Source organism: Delphinus delphis, chromosome 16 (assembly GCF_949987515.2).
Source record: "Delphinus delphis chromosome 16, mDelDel1.2, whole genome shotgun sequence".
NCBI classification, from domain to species: Eukaryota; Metazoa; Chordata; class Mammalia; order Artiodactyla; family Delphinidae; genus Delphinus; species Delphinus delphis.
Window position 1 is genome coordinate 22,247,223 of NC_082698.1, and position 21,794 is coordinate 22,269,016.

A 21,794-nucleotide genomic window follows, 5' to 3' on the forward strand; every position below is an offset into this window, starting at 1 on the left:
TGTACTGTTTGGTCCAAGTGGGTGTTTATTATTTAAGGCAATGAGATGCCTCATTACAATCCCATTACACCTTCAAAGAGAAGCCCCAGCTTGGGTGGAGTGATCCATGGCAAAGATGCATTATTTCAGGACCCTCTATCAAAGCAGGGCTGCTGCAGCTGGAAAGGAACAAAGCTTCGTGCTCACCAAAGGAACTGAGACAAACCTGCACTTACATGCTCAAATTTTCTTTAATCATCCCCTGCCATTGTTTGAACTCTTGAAAGACTGAGGTTACCCTGAGCTGTATTAAAAAAAAATTAATATAATGGTAAAGATGACCAGAGAGGGAGGTGGGGAGATTTTAGTATTGCTGTTACCATTAAGAGTGTGAGGCCCTCCAGACAGGGAGACCTAGTGACAGTTTTCCTCCCTTACCATACTTGGAACTCATTCTGAGCTACTCAAGTGAGATAAATGAGGCAACACATATGAAAGTGCTTTGAGCATTTTGGAGGACAGATACACTATAAAAGGAAGGTAATATTAGTATGGATCTAGTTGTCTGTGTTGGAGAAGATCGATGTGAACTGGGGTGTGGGTTGATGAAAAGGCTGCTTGATTCACAGCGAGAGACCCTAATTCCAGACCTAGATCTGTCATTCCCCTGCTTTGAACCTTGGGCTGGTTTGTCAATTTCTTTTTTTTTTTTTTACATTTTTAAAATACAGAGCTTAGATTCACAATAATAGTTTCTCAAACTCATTACTCAATAAAATGCCCTTAGAGATGCTTCACAAAAATTTGGTTCTATGATCGTGAGTTTAAAAAAAGAAATAAACTCCATTCCATGCTCCTTGCCTAGAGACTAACAGAAGCTCGCTGATACGTTAAAGGCTCTAGGATGTCCTGTGAGCAAGAAAGCTGTATAGTTAGCATTACTCAAAACGTTTTACAAAAGGATCCATTCAAAAACAATCTATTAAAATCGAACAATAGTGGTGTCCTATGGAACAGATGTTGGGAAGTGCTTTAGAACATCTCAGAGTTCACTTCTTGGTCTAAAATTTTGTATCTCAGTATAAGCTTTCACCATAAAGTGCCATTTTGGGTGAAATAACATATTTTCCTGATACAGGCGCGTGTAGGCACGAAGAGAAAGGAAAGATGGCATTTAAATATGTCAGACGTTTCAGTTACAGTATTTAAGACCAACGTAGTTTAAAAATTTTTTTTTTTTACATCTTTATTGGAGTATAATTGCTTTACAATGGTGTGTCAGTTTCTGCTTTATAACAAAGTGAATCAGTTATACATATGTTTCCATGTCTCTTCCCTCTTGCGTCTCCCTCCCTCCCACCCTCCCTATCCCACCCCTCCAGGCGGTCACAAAGCACCCAGCTGACCTCCCTGTGCTATGCGCTGCTTCCCACTAGCGATCTACCTTACGTTTGGTAGTGTATATATGTCCATGCCTCTCTCTCGCTTTGTCACAGCTTACCCTTCCCCCTCCCCGTATCCTCAAGGTTTTTAAACAGTCTCTTCAGTGTAATTAGATTATATATAGAGAGAGATCTGCCCTTGGCCCTTATCTAGCCATGGCCATTTAATCTGTTTTTGCTCTGTTATTTGTTCTCTAAGTGACGTAAGTACTTGATGCATCTGTGTTTTGCATTCTACACCAACCAAGGAAAAGTTTGAGTGGGCTGCGGTAGTATGGATGGATGGTTTACTCTGGCCCCTAGGATTATTTAATGCGTCCAAAGGCACAGTTATGCAGGGACCAGGTTACTGAAATAGTTAAACTTGAATTCAGGGATGAAGCTACATCCTGCTAACAAGGAAGGAAACATGAATTGAGAGTAGTTGTTTAAGGGTTCTAAATGGTAGGGTAAGGACTTTGATCTTTGTCCTATAGGAAATGGGGGGCCATAGAAGGTTTGGCCCTCAGTGGATGAATGGCCTTTGGACTAGTTTCCACAGTTAATTCCCTTGATTAGAAAGAAACAAAACATTTGGATGAACCACTTTTTGTTAAGTGTATTAGTTAGCACCCTAATATTTGCAATGAACAGAAAGGCCAAATCAACCTTGCTTAATCAACAAAGGGGATTTAGGGTTTGCTTAACAGAAAATAGCTAGCATGTATGGAGCAGATGCTAACACCAGGCACTGTGGTTAAATGCTTAACACTTACTAACTGATTTAATCCTCACAACTCCACGAAGGGCATACTATTATATCTGGTTTGCAGGTGGAAATCCTGAGGCACAAAGTTCCGTTCGCACAGCTGAATGACAGAGCCGGGATTTGAACTCAAGTAGTTTTCTTTCAAAGACCATTCTTTTCATCATTTTGCTCTACTGTCCTCTCTAACTAAACAAGTTTACGGGTGGGCAGGCTCCTTAGATATCCACATTCAGAGACCCAAAGACTATCATAGAATTTGGACCATCTCTCTCCACCTTTTGAGCCTATTTTTCCGAGATTGGCTTATCCTCTGCCTCCAAACTATGTCTCCATCAGATCTAGACTTTATTTTTATTCCAACTGCTTACAAACGAACAGTAGAAAATAACTTTTTTCTCTCTAATAATTCCACAGTCATTCTCGCATCATGTCTTACTGATTTTGCCATCACTGATCCAATCACTGTCATCAGGAAAATGGAATTTTCTGAATGCTAGGCCTACAAGATCACTTCTGGTGCCGAGGGTGGGAGAAAGTAGCAAAGACTGAGCACAGGGAGGAAATTTGTCTGAGAAACATGAGGATGTTTTTTCGAAGAACATCAAGCTACAGTTGCCAGAAGAAATGTACATAGGCGTTGGGCTGATATAAGATGTGGCCAACTTTTATACCAAACCTTAGTTTGCGTTATCAACCAAATTGAATTCACGGGCAGGATTCATTTTTGGCCTCCCCACTTTCTCTATAAAAACGTTATCAAACTCTAGAGTATGGCAGTAAGGCCTGAGAAGGTGTCAGGAATACAAAACCCTTTGGATAAGGACTTCTTCCTTCCGGAATCATATGAGTTCACTGTGGTCAGTTTTCAAGAGGAATGAGAGACTTGCTCCTCTAAGTCTAAAGCAGGGTTGAAGCTGAATTGCTGATTGATTGAGAGAACGTGGGCATATATTACAATGGGAAATTTTGAAGTTAGGTAGAATTTTCCGGCCCTGGAGTTGTTGCCTAGGAAGATTGACAGACCTCCTGAACCTTTTCAAGGAGAGTGGATGATCCCTCTGGGAGGATCTGAGCCCTGAGCTACACAAAGGCCAAGAACCTTTCCAGGTTGTTCTTTTACCTTTAGCCTTATACATAATTCTGTTTTTGTTTTGCTTTTTGGTTTTTGAATGTGATACCAATGTGTACCACCTTGGGCGAAGGGGGAAGGCTGCCGAGAGCAATGAGCGGGATCTCCTGAAGGAGACAGCAGGCCTTGGTCTGAGACATCAAGCCTTGGTCTATGCCAGCCTCTCCCTGAACACCCACTCCTCTGGAGTTCTGAATGGGGAGAGAAGGGATTTGGAATCCCCAACCCAGGGACATCTGCTCACTGCCTCCACATTATGTCTGCCTTGTTTCTATCTTCCGGGACAACCGGAGTCTGAAAACGTCATCATTTACACAGACTGTTTTTCCCTGTTTTATTTAAGATTTCCTGGGGGACTTCTCAGGGTACAGGTTTTGATAAGCTAAGTCCTTGGACACTCATTAACCTGCAGATTAGTGCTCTGGGGGTCTCCTCCGGAACCTCTAGGGGTTGCTGAGCCTTAGGGAAGTGCTTCTTAAACGTTAATGTGCATATTGATCATCCACGGGTCTTATTAAAATACAGATTTCTATTCGATAGGTGAGGCCTGAGGTTCTAACAAACTTCCAGGTGATTCCATGCTGCTGGTCCCTGGACCACAGTGAGAGATGCAAAGCTGGTCTGTTTTCTCTCTGCCCCTCGTATTTGCCCCAGATATGCCTTCTGAACATGTACTGTGTTTGTGCTTGGCAAATTTATCAGGATGCCTGATTCTCCAAACTCATACATATTTGAGAAATTATCCTTCAGATTATCTAATGAGGTAATTAAATTGTAACTGAGCTACCAAGCATCTCCCTGTCCTATTTTCTGATGACCTTACTGCCTAACCTCATGAATGACAAAGGAAATATGTGACCAACACTTAACTATTATGTCACAAATATGCTATAGGAAAATCTCTGTCCTCCCTCACAGTACCTATGAGCCTATTCTGGTATTCTTCATCAGATTCCACTCTGTGGACGCGTGCCAGGTGCACTTATAAAACTCTTTTTCCTGTTTCCTTCCCTGCGTCTTTCCTCAGGACATGCATGTCATCAGCACTGATGAGAACCAAGTGTTCGCAGCGGTCCAAGAATGGAACCAAAACGACACATACAACCTCTACATCTCAGACACCCGTGGTGTCTACTTCACTCTGGCCTTGGAGAATGTCCAGAGCAGCAGAGGCCCTGAGGGCAACGTCATGATCGACCTCTATGAGGTATGTCACGAGGCACGTGTGGTCCTGAGCCACTGCAGCCCTGGGACTGACAGTTGAAGTCCCCAAGTTGGCCGTTTCCTCGATCATTTTAATAACTAGTTCCTTATGTGGCCTCATTCCATGTGGGAGAGGGAGGCGGGGTTGCAGAACATTTTTATTGGTTAATTTGGAATCCACGAAACAGCTCTGGGAGGGATTCTTTTTTTTTTTTTATTTTTTAAAAATTTAAAAAAAAAATATTTTTTAACATCTTTATTGGAGTATAATTGCTTTACAATGGTGTGTTAGTTTCTGCTGTATAACAAAGTGAATCAGTTATACATATACATATGTTCCCATCTCTCTTCCCTCTTGCGTCTCCCTCCCTCCCACCCTCCCTATCCCACCCCTCTAGGTGGTCACAAGGCACTGAGCTGAGCTGATCTCCCTGTGCTATGCAGCTGCTTCCCACTAGCTATCGGTTTTACATTTGGTAGTGTATATACGTCCATGCCACTCTCTCACTTTGTCCCAGCTTACCTTTCCCCGTCCCCATAAAACAAATACCGTATGTTAACACATATATATGGAATCTAAGAAAAAAAAAAAAAGGTCATGAAGACCCTAGGGGTAAGATGGGAATAAAGACACAGACCTACTAGAGAATGGGAGGGATTCTTTGTTGACCAAGTCCACAGGCCATGAAGCCCCAGAGGGCTTGGAAAGTATCTAGGGAAGCAGTCAAACAATTAAAGGGTTTGAATAAGAGTGAGCCTAGTGTGAAATTTGAAACTACTCTTGAGGGGCTAATAGGGTGTCAGGGGTGGAGCAAAGAGGCATGGCAGTGCTCCCTTACATCTCTCTGAAGAAAGAACTAAGAGGATGTCTTTGCATTGCATCAGAAGACACTCCCTTGTCAAATTCTTTTCCCATTTAGGTCATTACAGAATACTGAGAGAGTTCCCTGTGCTATACAGTAGGTCCTCGTTGGTTATCCATTTTAAAGATAGCAGTTTGCACATGTCAATCCCAAACTCCCAATCTATCCCTCTTATATGTATAACTGAATCACTTTGCTGTACGCCTGAAATTAACATAACATTGTTAATCAACTATACTCCAATATAAAATAAAATTTAAAAAAATGATTACAGCCAAATATTGAAGAAAAAAAAAAGAAGACACTCCCTTGTACTTGACGACCTTTCTGATGCATAACCTCTATTAGCTAATTGCCATCCTCTCAGAGGGCCGATGCGTGAGATAAGATCAATACGTCTTTCTTTTCCTAAAGAGGGGTGAAGAGGAGAAACAAAAAGCAGAGTTTACCAGATTTCCCTAAGGGAACTCTGACCCTTTGTTTCTCAGAATGACCAGCTTCAAAATAAAATCATATGTTGGATCAGTTAGCTTTTATGACAAACACCAACACTTTAACGGCCATTTAAAGCACAGTCAGGTGAAAAGAAAGCTGCTATCTGGGGATGGATTTTAGCCATTTGTCGGTCTTGTGCTATGAAGGATTTATAATAGGATATAATGAGCCATTATGAAACATATTCAGAATTTGGGAAGTGCAATCATACACTTATATTCTATCTGAAAAAGAATTATAAAACTTATTCAAATACGTTCAGTCATAATGATGTCATCATTTGGTGAAGGATAAGTTCAGAGAGTAGAGGTTGTTTGTGTAATGAGAAGTAAGGGAATCATATCCAGTATGTCAAAGAAAGAAACCAATTTCACTTAAGAAATTTAAACCTATTATTAGAATTCCTTTTAATGCTATCTATATACCTTCATCTTTAGGAGTTCTTGGGAATTTTCTTCTAGTATCTAAACTTCTTTGTGTGTATAAAGGCATGTTAACAAACTATATGCCCATTTCGGAGCTCAAGTATTTGTGATGGAAATTATGGTAGACTAGCATAGGACGTACTTTTTGTGTATATATTTAGAAAAATACCCTGCAAATTTTTTATACATTCACAAGTTTCTTCCACTTCATTTCCTGCCCATGTTCCAGATAAATATAGTATCATATATCTCAGCCTCAAACTGAACATGTATTCTGGAAAACATTTACATATTCTGGTGATTTACCTTCAAATTCATGTAGGGTAAAATTCTGATTTAGGGTGTAAATTTTAGAATCAGGCTGGCTGGGTTTAAATCCTGGCCATGCCACGTGTATATATATTCTTGAGATAAATCCAACAACTTCTGAGCCTCAGTTTTCTTGTTTAAAACAAGAGAATAAACATGGTACCTCCTTGATAGGATTTCTCTGAAGATGAAATAAGCTAATCTTCTTAAAGTACCATGAGCAGTGCCTGAAATACAATACTCAACAAATTATAGATAGTATAATTGATATTATGTTCCAGTGAGTTTAAGCCCCAGAACAATGTTCTGGTCTTAAAATCTACCCACATTGTTTAAATGTCCAAAGTATTTCCACCATTTTGGATCTCTGCTTCTTTCCATATTGTAATTAGCAGGGCCATATGACATCCTTTATCACCAAAGCTGTCTTCTTATAAACAAATGTAAATTGCAACATTTCTTTCCTCTTTTGTAAATGTGTTATAAACATTTAAACTTTACGCGTGTTTTTTTGAAATACCATATGTTTTCTTGCCTTGATCCAGCATTTACAGTGGAAATATCTTGCTCTGAGAGTATGAAGTCTAATCAGCTGTCCCACATTAATCACCCAGTTTGCTTCCCTGGTCTCGGCTCTGTCCCTGCTCTCCTGAAAACATTTGATTTTCAGGTTGCATTTTTCCTTCCTGATTATCTTCTCCCCTCTTTTCAAGTCAGTGTGGAATAATTTCTCTGGATAATTTTTTTTTCTGCCAAAATAGAGACCATTTAAATTAGTCCCTTGATTATGGAAAAGATGACAAATTTGAACAAGAATGACTTTGTCATTTCCTGTTATTTGCAACTGTTTTCATGAATGGTTTTCTGAAATCAAAAATAGCTAACAGGTAGGGAGTGAGAAGAGGAAATAGAATGACCTCTGGACACGACAAACCATTTTTTGGTAATCTTTATGTTTTCCCTTTGTGTGTCTCTTGAGGTTGACTATCTGTTGGGAAACTGCTGGCTCTTATTATCATCACTTTGAACAGCGGTGTAACTACATTATGTAAAGGTGTCCTGCATCCTGGGGCCGGGGAAGAAGAGTCTTTGTTGTATTAGCCTGGCAGTTCACAGCAACTTGAATTGAAATTGATGTGATCAGAATGGCAGTGCCATATCTGCTGATTACCTAGGTGGAAAGAATATTGGCTGACACAGAACCTGGCCCAAATGTTCCTTAAATCTGATTGTTCTGCCTAGCAGGAAGCTGAAAGCCATCCAGCCTGAATTTCCCAGTAGAATTGCAATGAATGATGAGTGGTTAGAGATAAATGAAAAGTAAGAAAATCTATAGATGAATTAATAAGGAGGAGAGATGAGCAATACGCAAGGTGAGGGTGACAGAGTATACACAGAGTTCACATCTGCTCACATATGGGGGTGACTGAGAAGGATGGCATTTATCCTTTGCTTCCACATGCCAACTGCCTGCTGTTCTTATGTGCTCTTTGTACTGTGTTAGCAGAGGCGAACCGTCTAATGTGTGACTGTATGAGTCTGTGTATCGAGCATGTGTATTGTTGGTGAGCCTTTGTGGGAAATGCAGAGGGAAACACAGTTCTCATTAAAATCAATCATCTTATTCACTCACTCCTTGCAACCTTACGACAAATGTGGTTGTCTGTACGTTAGAACTGTATGTGTCTATGTGATGAGGTAGGGAAATGTTGGGGACAAAGTGTTGGAGGCCCATCTTACATGATTTAGTTATTGAAATACCAGAATTTCCCCTCAGTGTGAGTTGACCATTGGCCATGGACCCCATTCAAAAGAGTCGAGACACGTGAGCCAGGAAAGTAGGCTGCAGAGAAAAAAATACTAGAGAGTGATTTTTGTTGCTGCGAGATCATACTAAGTAGATGATATTTGGGGTACCATTATGTGCCAGGCACTTTATAAAGAACCTTCCATAATTATCTCATTCAGTCTGTATGTTCACTTTATGACACAGGGACTATAATCACGCCCATTTATAGGAAAATGGAGTCAGAGAGAATGCGATCATTTTTATAAGATTACAGAGCTAGTAAGTGGCAGAATTAGGATCTGAACCCTAATATGCAAACTCTTAGCTAGAAACCATTATGTGTGTCCAGAAAGATCAGTATTTAGGCTTGTATTTGATTGTGGCCGAGTAATAACCCTAAGATAGAAGCACACTAAAGAGCGGGATAAATAGTATTAGACTTGACCTAGCTATAGAGGAAACCAGACCGGAAGAAGGAAATGGTCTGAGGAAAAGCCGGCATAAACAGGATCAGCAGATGATTGCTGTGGACCTCTTTGCCATCTTCTGAACCAAGTCCTGAGCCTGCAGTTATAGGTGAATTCAGGCTGTGTTATCCTGTGGCTCCCAATTTTGTCTGGTGGATATATTTGTGCAAGAGAATCCTAGAAATGAGTGTCCCCAAATTCTGTCATTCCTGAATAGCATAAATTCTCCAGTGGCACCATGTGGGATGGGTCACAGAAGACAGCGTGCCTGATGGTGGCCGGAGCAAAAGAGATGTGCTGAGAGTGTCTGAGATGTGTGATTCCTAGTGTATTCCTCTGGTGTGGTGATGAGAGTGGATCTGACAGCTTTGGACAATATCCTCCCTCCTCTTGGAAGGAGGTATCAATTAATGATGATGAAGAGCCCTTTGGCTTAATGGACAACGACAGTTCACCCCAGCCAAGCGAAAGGGTTGTGTTGGGAATGAAGTCACCTGGCTGACAAATTCAGAAGGCACAGAATGTATGAGTGAGGCACAGTGAGCTGCATGAAAGATGCCACCAATGACTGATGCGTGTTCTGTTACACACATAATGTCTTCTGTGCATTATGAATACCTTCTCTTTAAAAGAGAAGGCTCCCCATGGAGCTGATGATGTAGCTTACACCTTGATTCCTGGGAAAAGACTACCTCTTACAATCCAGCATAAGAGATAGGGAGGAAAAATGCTCTCCCACCCAGGACATAGTTATTACAGGACATAGAATATACCATCTAATTATTCAAGGCTACTCTTCCCCTGGGTAGGTGATGCTGCCTGACCAAGGCCACAGGGAAGGAAAGAACACTTAGACATTTTTGGCAATGGGTTCCCTGATGTCAGAGGCACCCCTGACCCCTGATGAGTATGTATCTCTCCTGGCTGGGATCCTCTCTTTAGAACAGAAAAATATCCTATCTCCAAAGCCCAAAGAAATCATCGTGGTGAATATGTTCTCTTTCTTGCCATTGTTGTTGATTCATATTTTTATTCTCTTCAAATTTTGACACTTCAGATTTGTGATTAAAGTCTGAGACAGAGAGGGTGGGAGGCATCAGCTCCCAATCAGCATCGGAGGCAGAAATAAGCAAAAACCCCTGTGTAAGATCTTCCCAACTTAACCTCTGTGCAGAACATATGGAAGATCAGGACTGGAGAGTACCCTCTAGAGGTGAATATTAAAAAACAAAGAACATATCTGGGGTTCATTCTTTAAATCACCAAAGAAATCCAAGTCTCAGCACCTAGCACATTCTGACTCTTAAAAAAAAACCCTGCTGCATGACTGTAAAGTTACTTAGACATTCTAGGTGCTGTATTTCCAGTGCTTAGAATGCATGATAAGTGATAGATATTCAAAAAAATATTAATTGAACAACTATTGAGTACATGTACTAAAGAATGAATGAAAGGCAACTTCCTATAATGGCCACATATGATATTTCTCTCAGGAAGCTCTAGGATGAGAAAGAAGTTTGAAGAACTAGTACTGCCAAAGGGTTAAGTGCTTGGGCTCTGAGATAGACAGACTGGTGTGGAGTCCATTGCTAAGGTTCTCCAGGGAATGACCTTAGGCAAGGGACTGACGCCATCCAGACTTTGGTTCTTGCATGTGTGAAATGAGGATGTATCGAGTCTACCACTTAGATTGATGTGCTTAGGCTTGCAAAGCCTTTCATGTAGTGTCTGACATTTCTTAAATACTCACTAAGTTTGGGGCACTATTAATGTTGTTCGGTCTTCTAATGCAGAATTCTACCTATTCCATTAAAAACGAAGAAAAAGGACTTCTTGTACAAAGTGACTTTTCAGTTATTAATTTTAATGAGGGAATATGGTGGATTGAATGATAAATCAAAAGTTATACTCAAGTGGGAGACAGTGATGTGAGAGATGACAAGAGAATCTATGAAGAATTAACATGTGGTAAGGAGTGTTAGGAGTGCAAGAGACGTTTCCAGGAAGACTGATGCCCTCGAGAAGCTTACCTGGTTGTTGAGAGCAAAGATGTAGGTACCATCTATACAAATTGGAGGACAGAGAAGAAGAGCTGGGGACAGTCAGGATGAAAAAGAGGTCCTGGTTTCTGGAGAAAGACTTACTGAGCTGGGCCTTGAAGGATAGACAGGGAGAGGCATGTTGGGATGCTGTCTAAGAGAGTGGGAAACATGATCAAAGAAAGTAAGAGGAGAGAAGGGAAGGTAGCATTTTGAGGCTGTCACCCTGGGGAATGGTCAGTGTACTGTTGTACTTTATGTTGGCTTGAGGTTTGAGCTGTAACACTTCATATTTAAAAATCTAATTAAAATGTTATTTTGGCTTATATGATATTAGAGAATAAGAAATAATTACTAATACCTTTGAAACTTCTGGTATCAAATTCCCCTGTATGAGAGGCAAAGAAAGAAAAGTGGCTTCTTAACACACTCGGCATCTTTGTGCAGAATTCAGAAAGGTAGAAAAGCTAATAACAGCTCTTTCCCTGAAGGGAGACAAACTCCCAACAGTGAGATGTATCATCCTCATAGGAATATTCCTTAGAACTCTGTGTCTATGTGAAGGCATGTCTTCCAGTAGGAATAGTAGTTTTCCTCCCACCCCCCGCCCCATCCCACCACGGTCCCACCCCAGTCTACATGCTGTGGACGCAGAGGGAGGTTGTCTGGCCACAGAAACATGTCCCTCATCCTCAGCAGAAGCCCAGACCTTACACACACAGACACACACACACACACACATATATGCATACATGTACACACAAGTACACACACATTCCACATTTTGGGCACTGATACTGCTCCCTTGGTATGCAAAGTTCTACAGTAAGAGGGTAGAGGTTCTAGAGACATATGATGAGACCTCACAATAGGCAAGCACCGAGACACATAGATAGACTCCTCAGGCTCAGGGAGAAGGAACCTTGAATGGCACAAAGCCCTAAGAGCAAGCAGGGGTGACCGTCTTTGCAGACCAGGCCAAAGAAGCCAAAACAAATAAGTAACAGATAGATAGATAGATAGATAGATAGATAGATAGATAGATAGATAGACAGACACCCCAAGTGGGATTTTCACAGGTTAAGTGCCTTGGCAACAAGAGGAAAATAAGAAGACACTCTCTAGGTCTCTACCCTATTGTGACACATTCCCTCAGCTTTGCCAAGTTTCTATTCCTCAAGATAAACCTGAAGCCCAGGCTGCCAGCGATGAATTACAAAGCACAGGCTGTCTGCTCAAGTGGCATTTGATAATGCCATGCAGTCGGGGGCCAATAAATTCACCGCTTCTGCAGATCAAATGCACCAGCTTCCTTTTTTAAAAAAAAATAAATTTATTTATTTATTTTTGGTTGAGTTGGGTCTTCATTGCTGCATGTGGGCTTTCTCTAGTTGCGGCGAGCGGGGGCTACTCTTCGTTGCAGTGCACAGTTTTCTCACTGCGGTGGCTTCTCTTGTTGTGGAGCACAGACTGTAGGCATGCCGGCTTCAGTAGTTGTGGCACGCAGGCTTCACTAGTTGTGGCATGAGGGCTCAGTAGTTGTGGCTCGTGGGCTCTAGAGCGCAGGCTCAGTAGTTGTGGCGCATGGGCTTAGTTGCTTCGTAGCTTGTGGGATCTTCCTGGACCAGGGATCGAACCCGTGTTCCCTGCATTGGCAGGTGGATTCTTAACCACTGTGCCACCAGGGAAGTCCCAAATGCACCAGCTCCTAAACACACACAGCCCTGCTCTGACACCCGTGCCAAAAGAGAGACAGGGCAGGGAGGGAAATGGGGAAGGGAACTACCGGGATGGGTAATATTTTTATCCATTCTCTATGTCTTGTAAACTTCTAGAGTGTTGCATGGTTATGACAGTGTCATATCTCTTGTTTGGGACTGCTGTGGAGGGAAGACAGGTATGACTGCAGGAAAATTCTGATTTATGAAATTGAATCTTTAAAGAATTGGCAGTTTAGTCATTTAAATATGTAACAGCCTCTCGAACATATGCGAAACCAGCATGAGCTTCCCTGGTGCGTAGTCCTTATGGAGCCGAAATAGTGAATAACTATCAATAAATATTATTTGTAATTAACATATCGTTATTGGGAGGTAGAGTACTTCTGGAAATTTACATCTTCCACATTCACGGGGGATCCACAATGCGTAAGAAAGTGTTCTGGCTACTGTTACTGGCCCCAAATGAGGCTTGTTTTCCTAAGTAGTTCACAGTATTCTGCCCAGAAACTCGTTTATACCATTTATTTGCTTAACAGATTTGTTGTTCCAAAGGAGTACAAAGTTGGCTCAACTCTAAATGATCCCAGATGCCAAAACAGCAGGTACAAACTAATGAGGTTTGTGTCAAAAGCAAAGGCAAAATGTGCATGTTCTATTGAAGCCTCTTTGAATTGACAGTCAGAGCTGTACTTGTTGAAAGACTGTTGGAAGTCCCACAGATTTGGGTGTGAACTCCAACTCTCTGTTATCTTAAGCAATTAAAATTTCCTTATGCCTTGGTTTCCTCATCTATAGAATCGGGATAATAGCTGTTACGCATGTTTATAGTGAATATTGGAGGTTTTCCATATAAAGTACTAGGTATAGTGGTTCATATGTGACAAGGACTGATACCATGGTTTCATCCTTCTGCTTAAAAATTTTCATATTATAATATAAAGGGGCTGAGTTAAGTTAAATGGGTTCAAATATGCTTGCTAGCTTATTCACTTACTCCGTCTGTGCTCCAGAAAGACACTTAATCTAAGTTTCCGTTCCCTCATCCTCAAATGAGGCTGGTGGTAACTATATCTCCTGGCTTTTGTGAGCATTAAATAGGATAACCTTTGCATAGTGTTGAAATGCACTTGTCAACACATTTCAGACCCTTTTTTCACTGCCCTCAAGTTTTCCTGGGTTGTCATAATTTCAAGCAGAGACAAATATATATAAATATGTTTCTTAAGTTCTAAAACGCATGAAAAACATGACACAATTAATGATTTGCTACTGCACAGTTTGGCAACTTCTCAGTTGTTACCTCTTTCCTAAGGTATAAACAAGAGAGAAGGCAATCATATTTTCAGAGCCAAATAATTAATAAGGACTGTTTATAGTAGGAACAATAGTGTTATAGAAGTGGAGGAGGGATTATTTGACAATTTAGGGAAACCACTGCTTCTTTAAGTTTAGAAGCTGTTCTCTTTTGCTCAATGTATTTTGGTAGCTTAATAGAGAGATCTTTTACAGAAAAAGAAGAGGAACAGTAATTGGATCCTGAGTTTTAACTGACCTCTTTTAATTGCCCAAGGCTGTAGATAGTGCAGTGATTTAGTCATTAAGGGCAGGGGCTGTGAAGCCACAGAGCTCTGGGTTAAAATCTCTGATGCACCACTTACTATCTGTATAACACTAGGCATTGTGACCTTGGGCAAGTCACTTTACCTGAGTGAGCCTTAGTTTCCTCATTTGTGAAACAGAGTAAGTGAGACTTATCCAGAAGGACCATTATAAGAATTAAGTGAGATAGAGTATTTAAGACTATGAGTGCTATGCCTAAAATAAAAGTAACCCCTATTTATTTATCATTTGTCAAGCACAGAACCAACAGCATTAGAGTTTATCTGTAGGCAACAGTAAGCTACTACCAACCTACCTTAGGGGAGATAAGAAGCCTCTATCAAATTTGCATTAAGACCCTCATACCACAAGGGGCACGGGTCTGTTGTCTTCTCTCCCAGGAGGTCATTATACACAAGCATGACCCTCACCCTCTTTCCTCCAAGACAAGTGCTCACAGCTGAATTTGACAGTCTTTTTTTTTTTTTAAGTAAAACAAATAGATTTCTTCTTAAATTGAGGTATTTTTCAGCCATGTCGATTTTTCCCAGGTAGCAGGGATAAAGGGAATGTTCTTGGCTAACAAGAAGATTGACAACCAAGTGAAGACTTTCATCACGTACAACAAAGGCAGAGACTGGCATTTGCTGCAGGCCCCAGACACGGACCTAAGGGGGGACCCTGTGCACTGCTTGCTGGTGAGTCTCCGTATTGGGGCAAAATGTCCCACACGGTGAGGGCTGGAGATGGAGGTTCAACAAGCAGAGGAACATATTTCCAGGGCTTCTTGCTCAGCTGATGAACAGAAGGGGACAGGGAAGGGTGTGAAGGCAGTGTGTAGAAAAGAAGCATAGCTCTGCCTCTTGTGATTGGACCAAAGTGATAAGAGAACATGAGTAAGTTTCTTGCTCATTTTAAGGATGTTCAGTTGATGCCCAATTTCTGATGAGAACCTCATATTGTAGTTTAAGGGAGAGTATGATAGTTTCCATCTATGCTGGGGAAACGTACCCTTACCTTCCTGGGAATAACCTGTTTTGGATCTAATGATACATAAATTCAGGTGTAGAATTGATGAACTGAATGCAGAATTGTGTAGGTGTATTTTCCAGTGGAGAGGTTTATTCATATTTTCAGAGGAATTTATGCCTCAAACCAAGGTGAGAACCACTGATTTAAATCCTTAATCAGTACTCTTTATAATATGTTCCATTCATTTATGTCATTGTATAAAGTTGGTGTTGGTAAACCATGGCCTGTGGGGCAAATCTGGCCCACTGCTTGTTTCTTTAAATAAAGTTTTATTGGAACGTAGTCATGCTTATTCATTTATATATTGTCTATGGCTGCTTTTGCTCTACAATGGCAGACTTGAGTAGTCATGACAGAAACTGTACGGTCCACCAATAAGATATTTATTATCTGGCCCTTAAAAACAAAAGTTTGTTGACCCCTGCTTTGAAGTATGGCTTTTTAAAAATTGTCTAACATTTGGGCAATAGGTAGATCAGATCAATGTATTTGTGTATTTGATTATATGATGGTATCCAAGAGAGGGATCAAAAATGGGTCTTGCCTTCAAGGAGTTTGCTGTCTCCCTGAGGGGGAATAGATTAATGAGTGAAAGATTATAAGGTCACATCTCACTCCTCTTAGTAGTTCTGGGGCCTGCCCTGTACTTGACACATGAATAGTTACGAGTGAATGAAGAAGGAGGGGAAGAAGAGATTACTTGTAAAACAAAGCATCATTAAATGCTAATTTCTAGAAAACAATTCCAAAGTTGTATTTAAATGCCTGAAAAGGAGAGACCAGTCTGTAAAGCTAGAGGAGACACCTCTTAGTTTCAGTAAGAAGGGCTTGATTTATATCAATATTCCCACCCGTCATACAATCTCAACTTTAATGTTTTGCACACTCAGCGTGCTTCCTTCTGTCCCGTGAAGTCTGAGCAGTCACTTTGCAGGTGCATCTCCTACAGCTGTAGGCGGGTCACCCTCCCAGTCGAGAAGATGCCAGCAGCCATAGCTTGACCTTATTAGTTGCAGAGGATATCGCAGTTGTCACCATGCATCAGGGGAAGCAGTTTGAAATTCAGCCTCCCACTCAGCTTCTATCCTTATTACTGGCAACTTACGGAGGTGGAGTGTGGGGGAAAGCCATTTGTTAGAGTAAGTACACAAATCCAGTTGCAGAGTAAGTAAATGTAACAGTCACCTACTGAATGCCTACTCTATACAAGACATGCTTCAGTAGCCTTTTAAAGACATGCCCACCTTCCTCCTTCAGCAGTTCCACACTGGAGCGATGTGGTATTTTAGCCAAAGATGCACGAGATGCACCAGTGTATTAACGTGGTCCTCCATCCCATCATGTGTTTTGGTGATTGAACGTCCGTGAGCGAGAATTAACCATATCACCTGAAGAGGCTTTCCTGGGTGCTCTGGCATCATAAATGGACCATTAGAAATGCCTCTTACGCAGAGCACTTTGGGAGGTGTTCTTGGCTCCACCCCCAGCCCAGCATTAGGAAGTCTTGCTGCTGTGCCTCTGAATTATAAATGCAGTATCAGCTCACATCCCCATCTCTGCTGGGACCATCCTAATATAAGCCACCATCATTCTTCCCTTCCCCTTTCCTTCATGGGAACAGTGACAGGCTGTTCCTCCTGTCTCTACCTGGCAATCTCGTCTCTCCATAGCAGCCAATGCAACCTTTTTTTTAATCCAACTTTACTGAGTTGAAACATGCATACCTAAAAAGTACGCATTTTTAAGAGTTCAGTGATAAATCTTGACAAATGTATAGACCCGTTACCACAGTCAAGACAGAACATTTTCATCACCTAAAACATTGCTTTGTGCCTCTTCACAGGCACTACCCTTGGCCCCCAGACAGCCTCTGATCTGCTTTCTTTCATGAGAGATTAGATTGCTCTTTTCTAAAATTTTATGTAAATGGTATCAACCTGAGCTTTAAAACTCAGAGCATGTCCCTCCTACACTTAACCTTCTAATGACTTTCTAATTCAGGTGGAATGAAATTCAGATACTTAACATGGCCTGCAAGATTACACAAGGTCTGGCCCCTGTCTGTTTCTCCTGCCTGGTCTCCAGACTTTCCTTCCTTCCTTCCGTATAGGCCACGGTGGGGGAGAAGGGCGCACCTTTCCATACCATTAGCTCACCGCCCTCGTTTGTGTCCCAGGCTCTGCATTTGCTGTTATATCTCTTAAAATGCCCCTCTCCTAGTGTGGTTTTTTCTTGGCATTCAGACCTTTGCTTGATTACCTTCATCTCGGAGAGCTTCCTCGAGCATTCTCTGAAGTTGCACTTGGTCCAGTCTTTTTTATTCGTGACCTTCCTCACTCTCTTAAATCAGCACATGCATTTGGTGACTTGCTTGTCCACCTTCCCCCACGCACTGTGAGCTCCATGAGCATAGGGACTGTGGCTGTCTTTTTGGTCATTCCAAAGAACTAGCTCAAGAATCATACTTGACACATGGTAGGTGCTCAACACATCTGTTGTTGAGGGTGTTGTCTTTGAAGCAGACGCGCCAGGGATAATAGACGTTTGAGTTTCATATTTGGACTTTAGTGGGAGCCTTTCCTTGCCATTAATAGTCACACTGAAAGATTGGTCATAATATCCACCTTCTGAAGCTCATGGGCATCAGTTGACCCCAAAGTTGACCAAATCAGTAGAGTCTTGTTAAGATTGAGGAAAGAGGAATTAATGAGACATGGACGTATGGTACCCAAGAGTCTTTTGACCTTCCTCCCCCATTAACCCTGTTGTTTAATGTAGTTTTAATCTGAGCTTTAGAAAACAGCAGTAGGGTGAGGAGAGGAAAATGAAAAAAGGAAGGGGAAACCACAATAATTTTATAAAACTCTGCCAAGGCACACAATAGGAAAGAAAATCTTTGAGCTCCAGGAGACCCAGACTGTTAAAACCTTCCTCAGGCTTGGGAGCTGGTAGCAGAGAGGAGACAAAAAGTGATTTTTAGATTGTGAATACTTGGAAAGTGACAGTGTCACCGAAAGCACAGCCTAGTGATTAGAAAAGAGATTTTTTTTTTCCAGCAGGGCTATTACAAATGTGGAACAAGTTCAGAATTGCAGCCCCAAATGGAATGTTCCTGGTAAAATGTATTCTATAGAAATAAGACATCCAGGGTAATTTGAGGCTGTATTTTTAGGACTTTTAGAGTGATTGCCTGGAGGGTTCAGCAGGGATTTCTTTCCTCTGAAGACTACATTGTACAATTAGATGGAGTGTTACAGGCCATGGTCCACCTGACTCCAGAACCTCAGGCTTGGGCTCCCAAGAGGCGAGATGTGAGCTGAGCCTGTGACAAATCCTCAGGCCCTGAGGGGAAGCATCGTGTTTCATGGAGAGAGGCCGTGACTTCTTCGTGCGTTCATTTAGTAGTTTCCTACTGGAGCTAAGCAGCCAGCTACCCCAGGAAACTCTCGATTCTGCTCCCCCCGCCTTTGTACTGGCTGTGACTCTCCACGTTCTGCTGAATTGGAGCAGTGCTGAATGCCCCACACCCAGCCAACTGGCCCAGAGACCTCCCTCTACTTTGCCATTGACTCCTTACTAAAAATCAAATGGATTCCATGCTCCAACTCAGGATCAGAAACTGCACAAATGCGTGTGTAGGATGTGGATTCGAGGAATACTTTTTGGGAGCCTATCTGCTGCCTTATTTGTGAAAGCTCTAAGCTGGCTTTTCAGTACAGTATTCAGATGAGGAGCCTTCGGGTTAAAGGTACCATGAGATGAGATGTAAAGGCTATTAATTCAGAGATTAGGGGTAAAGAGGAAGTGAAATGAGAAGCTGGTTGACTCTCAGATACGGAACGGTGTTTTAGGTTGATTGATTTCATGGCGGGGGAATGTCTTGCATCATTTAGTGCTTCTCCACTGGCCACTCACAGTGCTAGGAAGACAGCAGCTCAGCTCGTTCATGGATCAGTTGAATTCAACAGGCACTTACTGAACACTTGCAAGAGCCAGAAGATTTTGTTGGTTAAAATAAGAAATAAAAGAATAAGGCAGAAGAAAGGTCATTGGAGCCTAGAGGTCCACGATGGGCTTTGAGAGTTTGTGAACTCCCTGAATTTGAATGCAAAGCTCTGTGTGTGTGCTTCCTTTGTGTGCTTTTTCTTGGGAAAGAGTTCTCAATTTGCATCAGATTCTCAAACTCTGTATTTGACCCCGAAAAGATTAAACACTAAGGATCTAGTTGCTCCGAGTATTGACCAGCTGATGATAATCCCATGCCCCTTGACTATGCGTGAGTCAGGACAGCAGGCAGCTTCCAAACATGTACGCTGGTCCCTCCATTCTTGGGAGGTCAGCTATTAGGTCTTGGTGGTTTCAGTGTACAGTTCTGTATGTTTTTAATATGAAAAGTCAAGGGAAATAGAGAAAGGTCTTTGGGATAAGCTGTGTTTTAACTCATACTGAATTGGAGATAACTCTGGAAAGATGTTCAGATATTCAGTATATGTTCGCTAATGGGAGAGAAGGTGGCAGGAAGGCAGAGGTGGACAGAGTGCCTCCTGCCTGGGAAAGATGTGCCTAAGAATTGGAGAACCTTGTCTTGTGTTTTCCAGGAGTTTGCTATGGCCTGATAGCCATTATAACAACCCCTGTATTAATCTTCGGTGACTTAATTTTGGTAAATGTCTCAAGCTGTTCAAGTATAAAAGTTTAAGTTAAAAGAAGTGAATGTGAATCACTTAACATTGTTTTTCTGTAAACACTGATGTGGACTGTATAACTTCCTTGAAAAAAATGGAAGAAAGGAGAAAAAAAAGCCACAGAATATTTTGCTTGTACCAGTTGGGGGCAATCCAGTACTACAAATGTGAGAGTGGAGAAAAAAAGTCCACGAAAAAGATCACTTCTGATGTTGTTGCTACTGCATGAACTGGTGTCTTTTCTTCCCAAATTAATTCATCTCAGGCCTCTGAAAGCCAGAGCAACAGAGCAGCGTTGAAATGGCTAATTGAAAATGTCCTCTTTCTCTTGTAATGGCAAGTGGCCTCTATCAAATAATCCTTGGGTCAGGTGGCAACTTAGGTTCACAGTCTTCCAGACCGCAGGGTGATGAAGTACGTGGCCAGTGGCTGGCTCAAGACTGCAGCCTGGGTGCTCCCTGGGCCAGGGATGTCCTGCTCTGTTGGGGGGTACAAAAGGCCCTCCACTAAGCCCGTATGTCTAGGTATAATCCCCAAGTAGTGATCACTGCTTTGAATGCCATGGAGATCCTCACATTATTCTGGTGATGTGGTTTATACGTGAGCCCATGTACTTCTGGCGTTGTTCTGAGTAAAACGGTAAAGTAAGGTCTTTCGTGTCCTAACTTGAAAGTGTTGCTTGATATTTCAAGTGTTCATTGACTGTCTTTTTTAGGTTCTATGTGAGGTTTTACAGAAGATGCAAAGTAGTACTTGATGTTTCCTCTTTATTTGTAGAGTATCTCTCTTAGGGGGATAAAACTGCATACCTCAGATAGATGATCCAGGATTGTATGGTAAAATCAACTGTGGTACATCCGAGAACGAGATCCTGACAGGCCACAGTTGTCAGGAAAATTTTCATGGAACAGTGGTTTGACACCTCTGCTTTATCCTTTCTCAGCATCTGCCTGAGTGTTGGTCAGCACTGCCCTGGGGCCTCTACAACATACAGAACCCGCTCTAGTCTTCCTCTCGGACAAAAGGAAGCCAAGTTTTTGGGTCTGATTGTTTCTTCTTATAGGGGTGGTCTTCTTACTCTTATGGAACATTGTAGAGTAAAAATTCCTTTTTTGAAAGCTTTACATGAAATTTTCATGCAAAACCAATAATCTATTATGATCATCATTTCTTTATTTCTTTATTTATTTTTTTGCGGTATGTGGGCCTCTCACTCTTGTGGCCTCTCCCGTTGCGGACGTGCAGGCTCAGCGGCCATGGCTCACGGGCCCAGCCGCTCCATGGCATATGGGATCTTCCCGGACTGGGGCACGAACCCATGTCCCCTGCATCGGCAGGCGGACTCTCAACCACTGCGCCACCAGGGAAGCCCCGATCATCATTCCTTGAGAGTTTACTCTCTGTGTTGGCAGTGAGGAAAAGACCCTATTATGAGCCACCGTTTTATTTCAGCGGTGTTTTGACTGCTTTTATTCCTGAGTTTCATTTTTAGTTTGTCATTTACTGTGTCCCATATACGTGTAATCATTGTATCTCTGTAGTGCTCTGAATACCTGCTGGCTGAGACTTACAGAGCCGAATGAAAGTAATAACAGAGATACATTGGCAAAACTCAAGTCTATAAGATTAGAAAATAATCTTCCTGAGAGTTGAAAAGAGATGTGGGTTCAGACACAAACTTGTAGTTTTTGACAACTCAGTACAAGAACTATTTTAAATGAAATTTGTATAAGATTTATTATCCCGTTTTGAAAAACTGTTGCATGTCTTAATCTGAGAAGTTGATCAAGATTTTTACACACAAACAAGTCCCTTAAATTTTTATTTAAGTTGTTATTACTAGTGCATTTTGTCTATAAGAATGACATT

At 41.7% G+C, this 21,794-nt stretch overlaps 1 protein-coding gene across 4 annotated transcripts in view; it reads left to right on the forward strand.

Moving 5' to 3' along the window:
• Window positions 1-21,794, forward strand: part of SORCS1 (sortilin related VPS10 domain containing receptor 1) — a 559,183-nt gene that overhangs the window by 425,573 nt on the left and 111,816 nt on the right. For all 4 annotated transcript variants that reach the window (XM_060034105.1, XM_060034102.1, XM_060034103.1 and 1 more), the window contains exons 9-10: window positions 4,326-4,505; window positions 14,760-14,906. In XM_060034105.1, the coding sequence (XP_059890088.1) occupies window positions 4,326-4,505; window positions 14,760-14,906 (327 nt within the window). The remainder of the gene's footprint in view (window positions 1-4,325; window positions 4,506-14,759; window positions 14,907-21,794) is intronic.